Source organism: Solanum pennellii, chromosome 7 (assembly GCF_001406875.1).
Source record: "Solanum pennellii chromosome 7, SPENNV200".
NCBI classification, from domain to species: Eukaryota; Viridiplantae; Streptophyta; class Magnoliopsida; order Solanales; family Solanaceae; genus Solanum; species Solanum pennellii.
In genome coordinates this window covers 28890113-28897625 of record NC_028643.1, presented here as the reverse complement: position 1 = coordinate 28897625, position 7513 = coordinate 28890113, and the positions used below count along the sequence as shown (strand labels likewise).

Genomic DNA, 7513 nt, shown 5'->3' with positions numbered 1-7513 from the left:
CATATAGGATGTCATGCAACATCAAGGAACAACCATCACGCAAGTCCACTTTGCAAGTGTCTATACCTTTGACTTCAAGCCTAGAATTATTTCCTACGTAGATCCACCTTGATTTAGATAAAGCTCGATGAAACTACACAAACGCATCTATATCTCGACTCACATGGTCGGTGCATCTTGAGTCTACAATCCACATTTGATAAGATTCAGTTCGTAAAGAAGTGCTGCAAACATAAGTAACATTCAGAGATGTATTTAGAAATGCTACCTTCTTGTGCTCGGTACATTCACGAGCAATATGTCTCAATGCTTGGAAGTTCTAGCACTTCATTTTACTCTTGTCTCTCTTCTTGAAAAATCTGTTTTCCTTTCTTGGAATTTAACTTCTTCATTTTCTTAGAGGGTCCTTCTCTAGTCTCTTTATATTTCTCATTTATTTTTCAATTTTTATTACGCTTGAAGCCTGAAGATTTTGTACCATTTGACTCTGTCATAAAGGCATTAGAAGCAGATTTAATAACACCAAGGCACTCATCTTCAAGTATCAACACGACGTGTAACATAAGAAAAAGTTTTGATGTTATTATTATGAGTCAAGTTAACCTTAAAATGTGCTCGATTATTTGAAAGAGATCGCATCACTGCCTGAACTTAATACTCATATGAAAGAGCATGACCAACACTCTTGAGTTGAGTTATCATGTTTGATATCACCCTAAGGTGTTGTTTGATATTCTAATCATGACACTTTTTATAACTGTCAAATTTGATAGTAAACTGTCGGAGGTGGGTTACAAATGTATCCCCATACGTTTCCGCAGATGTGCTCACATAGCCTGAGCAGTTGGGAATTCCTCATATTCATGTATGACGTTATCAACCACAAAACTAACTATTATTTCAGGTGCAGTGAAATTAGCTTTTTTTTTAAAGCTTTGTAAGCTTCAAGATCCCTTTTGTGTTGTGCAGAATTACCCTTTTCTTGTTGATTTAAAAACATGATTTATACCTTTCAGAGCATTTTGCTCTTCCAGTACATACCATATTTTACGAAACTAAATGTTGTTATTGACACTTTTAAATTTTTCACCTTTGTTTAAGTCAAAAATGTTATTTTTTGATGTCATGTCTGTTTTGAGATATAATCAGGTAAGAATTGCTCTGATTAAATATATTTGAAAATTTTTATCAAATAATATTGTGTTCATGGAGAGTACCGATTCATCAACCGGCTCTCATCATCAACCACAATTGCCACCTGGATTTCGATTTCATCCAACTAATGAAGAGCTTGTGGTTCATTATCTTAAGAAAAGAGTTGCCTCTGTTCCTCTTCCTGTTTCTATTATTGCTGAAGTTGATCTTTACAAATTTGATCCTTGGGAACTACCTGGTATGTAATTAATTTTTATCGCGCTTTATATTCTGCTGGTATCGATCGATCGCTAAAAAAAAAATTGTGAATTATACGAAGATTTTTCTAAATTCACTGAAACTTTGATCTTTGGTGGAGTTTTAAGTGTTTGAGAGGGTTTTCATATAATAAGTGTGAATTTGATTCTTTTATTTTATTTTATTTTATTTTTGTTCCACTTTTTTATTTCTTCTTCCATCTTCTTTATTATTTTGCGAATTTTTTAGTGTGAGAGAATTTTTCATATAACAAGTATAATTCTCTAGTTGTTCTACCTTTTTTATTTCTCCTCCTTTTCTTCCTCTCCTCATAATAAAATGATAATTTGGATTTTTTTTTATGATTCTTTTTAAGTGTTTGAAAATTTTTTACTCGATAAGTTTGTGTTTGATTCTCTTTTTTTTTAAAAAAATATAAAAATTCTCCTCTTGTTCTTCTTCTTCTTGAGGTAATAAAATGATGATTTTGATTTTTTGTCGATTATTAAGTGTTTGAGATTTTTTCAAAGATAATAGGTGCGAGTTTAATTCTCCTCATTCATCTTTTTATTTTTATTTTCCTTGTTTTTTTTCTTCTTTCTTTCGTGTAATAAAAGAATATTGAAAAATTGAAATGGCAATTTTGAAATTTTGACGACTTTTGAGTGCTTGAGAATTGAGGTGTTCTAATTTTGATTGAGTTTGATTTTCTTCTTGTTGTTATTTTTTATTTATTTCCCCTTTCTTTCTTCTCTTCTTTTCCTTTCTTAAAAATAACAAATTTGAAATTTTTGATAATTTTATGCACACAATTTAAATGTGAATTCAATTTTCGTTATACCTTTTTTTTAATCGTTTGATCGCTTTTTTTTCTATCTTACATAATAAGCGTGAATTCTATTCTCGTCAATTTTCTTTTTATTTTCCTTTCCTTCTTCTCTCACGTCATAAATGACAACTCAAAAATTTGATAACCTTTTGAGTGTTTGAGAATTTTTCAGCATGCAATAAAGCGTGAATTCGATTCTCGTTATTCTCTCTTTTTATATTTCTCTTTTACATAAGGGTAATTTTGAAATTTTAATAAGGCGTGTTTTTCAATTTTCATTTTCAGCTAAGGCAACATTTGGAGAACAAGAATGGTATTTCTTCAGTCCAAGAGATAGAAAGTATCCTAACGGGGCGCGGCCAAATAGGGCGGCAACTTCCGGTTATTGGAAGGCTACCGGAACCGACAAGCCGGTGCTCACCGCCGGCGGGACCCAAAAAGTAGGTGTCAAAAAAGCATTGGTGTTTTATGGTGGCAAACCACCCAAAGGTGTAAAGACAAATTGGATTATGCATGAATATAGGCTTGCTGATAATAAAACAAATAATAAGCCCCCTGGTTGTGACCTTGCCAATAAAAAATCACTAAGGGTAAGTACTTCTTTATTTTATTTTAATGTCATTTTCATACTTTATTTTATTAATTTATTTTGAATTTAATATTTTCACAGCACACCAATTGTTGGAATAGTAAGTATTCCTTTTTTGTGATAATCACATTAGCAAATACTTCTATATTGCTAATGTTTGTTTCAATATTTTATATGTACAACTGATATTGGACATCAAGATGATCCATATTAACTAAGGTAATAAAATCAAAATATTTTTTTTTTGACATATGAGATCAACATGTGATTGTTTATCATATCATATGTAGAGGATGCTGCTGTTCATTTTTAGTTGCTGATCTTCTTCATCATTCCCAAAACCATAGCATAGGGGGTTGTTAGGGGTTCCTGAGAAAATTGTTAGTGTTAGTAAATTTAGAAAGTTGAGTTGTAATGACAAAAGTGAAACCATTCGAAAAGTATATATGACAAAAAAAATGTGGGATATAATATTACCAGCGAAGCTAAATAACGAAGGCTTCACAAAAAGTTAACTGATTCATTTTCTTGACAAAAAGTTAACTGATTCATTTCATTCTCCCTATTGAGCAAACTTGAATCGACTGAGAATTCAAAAACTTCATTAAGCAAAAGTCACAAAATCAAGTGAGGAAGTTCCTGTAATTAGACAAATTAAGGTATGTTAAAAAGTGAAAATACAGTATTCAAATTCATATCAGCTGGATGTTGTCATTGTCCTGTATGTAAATAGGCAATAACACATGAGATAATTGGCAGAATTTGAGAAAAACTCATTGTACAAACACGGGATTGCTTCAGATCCTCAGTATTTAGGGGTGAGAAATTCGTATTTTCCAGTGAGGAAAGGGAGTTCAGTGAAACTATACCAAGATGCTCATGTAAGTAATAATGTAAAGTTCCCAGAAATTAAACTGGAAAATGGTACAAATTTTGAACACAATAAATGTTGGGAAGATATATGTTATGCTATTGCAGAAGCTCATCACTTGATTTACATTGTTGGGTGGTCTGTTTTTCATAAGATTAAGTTAATCAGAGAACCCATAAGGCCATTGCCAAGAGGAGGTGATTTGACACTTGGTGAATTACTTAAATACAAATCACAAGAAGGTGTAAGAGTTCTTTTGTTACTTTGGGATGATAAAACTTCGCATGATAAGTTCTTCATTACCACGGTATGAACTGTTGAAATATACATTCTGATAAAGTATAGTATTATATTGTGGCTTCAATACATACTTTATTCTTGTTTATTAAAGGTGTTTAGATTATATAGTAGCACGTGACTATCTTTACTTTTTAATATGTTTCATGGCTAGTAGAATCTATAAGCAAGCAGCATTTAACTTTAGCAAGTTGCTGTTATTTTATATACACCGTCACTCCATTTTGATTTTTTGATTTGGTTTTGTCTTTGCACGAAGTATAAGAAAGTAAAAGAAGACTTTTGAATATGATGCTCTTAAATTAAAATACGTTGAATGTATCAAAATATCATTTGATTTGTGGATTTAAACATATTATATGAGAAGTTGAAATTTAAGAGTTGTCAAAAAAGAAAAAATAGTCTAAACAAAAAGTAAGACGAACTAATTGAAACGGATAAAGTAATATATTTTTGTTTTTTCCCTAACTCCAACGACAACATTAATCGTACACTCGTACTTAACTCTTGTTGGTCTCTGTTATTTAGTGTGAAATTCTTCATTTTTTTGCTTAAACTCCAATGACTATGTTGCCCTTCATTATTTCCTGTATGGCTAATGTTCTGCATACCACTCGTAGGCATTTTAAAGGCAACTAATCCTTCCTAGCCTCAAGACCTGCATGGTCAATTCCTTTTAGAACATTTTCAGCTAATATATGGACATAGTTATACCCATGATTATGAATGGAAATCTTTCTATGCAATTTAGATATGTGCTGGTAACGTCTATTATTTGGCCAAACTGAGGTCAGTGTAAATCTGTATCGTCAAACAACAATTGCTTTTGTCTTTAAATTCCAAGTTGATGCATGCCTTCAGTTGTAGTTCTGGTTGTATATAGCACCCTTTACAATAATTTGAGATGGCATTTGTTGCAGGAAGGATTAATGGGAACTCACGATGAGGAGACCAAAAAGTTCTTCAAGCATTCATCTGTGATTTGTGTTCTGTCACCGCGTTATGCTAGCAGTAAGCTCAGCATTATGAAGCAACAGGTAACTTACTTATCCTAGCCGTTTGAAATAGCTGCAAGATTAGCATTATGAAGCAACAGGTCAACTTTTTAACCATCCACCAGTTTGTCAGGAAGATAGTCTAAAAACTTTGGGTTTTAGCTGCTGTACGTGACTATGAAGTTACTGTCCCTGCAATAACCTTTCAATAGTCCTGTCGAGACCCAATTCTTATAAAATAGAAAGTGTTCACATAAGTTCGCAGGAGAAATGAAAAAAGAGGTCAAAATGTTCAGCAAGTTGTTCAAGAAAAAAAGTAAGTTGTTCTATCATGTTTTTCACTTACTATAACCGCAAGTGAATCTCTAGCAACCAACGCGATAATACCAGCATAAAAAGCAGAGCAATAATGAACCCCAATCAGCTAAAAGATGCAGCAATAGTTTAGCAAAAATGCAGCAATCCTTAAGCCTCAACTTCTGCCCAAAGTGCAACATTTGTAGCAGCAATATTTTTGACAAAAATGCAGCAGTTGGCTAACTTAAAAGTGCAGCAAAATTTAGCAAAATACATAGCCAAACCATTGGCTCAAATATAGCCAAAAGTGTAGCAAAATTTAGCTCGACACATAGCAACAATAGACTGAAATATGATCAGAAGTGTAACAAATAGCTTAGTCTAAAATTCAGCAGCAATACGATACAAAATCAGCAACCCATGGTTTAAAATACATCAAAAAAATGGAGCAGAAAAAGATCAAAACGCAACAATGATTCAACCTCAAAATGAGGTATCAAACCATAGCAGTCAACCTCATCAAAGGCAACAATTAATTCTCATCAAAGACAGGGGTAAGAACAAACATGCCAAACAGAAGCTGTTCTACCAAAGTTGTTTCACGGTTGGCCTCAACAAATTGTAGCTCAAGAATGTTCAAAGTGCTGAAATTGTTCTTCAAGGAAACTATTAGCAACAACATGAAGTCACAAATTCACCCAAAAAGCAACAACTATATTTTTCTTTTAAGAAAGGTATGTGTCCATACCAATATAGGTGTAGCTGCTTGAAGTTTCAGTAATGTTAGTGTTACTTTGTTTTCATGTTCAATCGTAGTCAAGAGGTCATTTTACTTTCATCGATAATTGTAATCCATTGTTTTGTGATGTTATAGAAGTTGACTACATATATACTATGAATCAATGGATCATTAATCTAACAATTTGAAAATAACTTTCGTCAAACATGTTATGTGCAAAGAAAGGCAGAACTTCACCCTTGAAAGAAAATAGCAAACCATAATGTAGAAAAATCGGAACACCCAAAAATATTATTAGATTCCAATAAATATGCTCTAATGAATGGATTAGAAAAAACACCAAACGCGATTAGACAAAAAAAATAAAAGAGATGGAAGGAAGATTAGAAATATTTACTAAGCATTTTCAAATTTTGGTCTAAGAAGAGTGCTCTGTCAAAAAGTAAAAAGGAGAACACTTAACACCAATATTAAAATTGAAATAGCAGTGATTTTTCCAGTCAAAATCGACTAAATGATCCAAAAGAATTATTTGAAGACAAGGAAGTTGAGAAGATCAACAACCTTTGTTCATTTACTATGAAGCTCTATTATTTTTCATATGTTCACCGGTAAGCATTTCAATTTGAGCTTTCTTTCATGATTTCCTAAATATTTGTATTTTTATCTTGTGTTTCCTAGAAATCCCCCTTTTGGATTCATCCTGGACATGCACATTCTGATTTGTCACAAAATACTGTGCACATTGATTAATTCCATCGTTAACAGTTTTTTCTATGGTGAAACAGGGAGTTGCCAGTAGAATGAATGGAAGAGATGAACAACTTTTTAAAGCTGTTTTAGTCCTTCAACTCCCTCTTCTAAATAGGGTTTCCTATAAAGTTTTTCTGGGCTTAGACTTATGCCAAGCATTCAAATTTGAAGACCAGAAACAAAACACACCAAAATTGTCTCATGGCTACAAGAATCAAATCTGATGCTGCATGCAAGAACAAAACAATAATTTGTTCAAATTTAAGCTCAAAAAGGTTGTTACCTGAGTTGTATTCTACACCTCTTCTTCTCTCTAATTTCTGACCACTATGTCGACTTTTCTAGAATTCTGCCCAAATCTTTTTACTTTGAAATAAACCCTCTAATTTGTATTACCTGGACAACAACATTGAAGAGAAATTTGAGGAGAAATGGAGATTAATGGAGAGGAACTGTGGAGGAGAAATCAATGTAGAACAATGGGAGAGCAAATGTGGAGGAGAAATCGAGGTAAACAAGGAAAGAACTAAAGTGGATACACAACAAATGTACAGATCCAAAAAGTATAGCGAAATTACCCATGTGCCCTTGTTCATCCTCTAGAAATCTCCTCAATTTAATGGTAAAATTACATAATTATCCTTGTTAAATAAAGTAAAATATATATATATATATATATTTAAAGTACAATTTAAATAGCTTTGGGAACAACTTTTTAAAGTTGTGTTAGTCCTTCAACTCCCTCTTCTAA

At 32.5% G+C, this 7513-nt stretch overlaps 1 protein-coding gene across 2 annotated transcripts; it reads left to right on the top strand.

Moving 5' to 3' along the window:
* The first annotated feature begins 1165 nt into the window (after positions 1-1165).
* Positions 1166-6169, top strand: LOC107024946 (NAC transcription factor 56-like). Of its 2 annotated transcripts, XM_027918308.1 has the most exons (4): positions 1166-1393; positions 2507-2811; positions 4899-5015; positions 5099-6169. In XM_027918308.1, exons 1-4 carry the CDS (start codon positions 1207-1209, stop codon positions 5117-5119), a joined length of 630 nt encoding a protein of 209 aa, XP_027774109.1. In that variant the 5' UTR covers positions 1166-1206; the 3' UTR covers positions 5120-6169. The 2 variants fall into 2 exon arrangements, 1 of the variants encoding a protein (XP_027774109.1); XR_003579296.1 differs by lacking the exons at positions 1166-1393; positions 2507-2811 and adding an exon at positions 3507-3988 and having other exon boundaries at positions 4899-6169.
* Positions 6170-7513: the final 1344 nt, after the last annotated feature.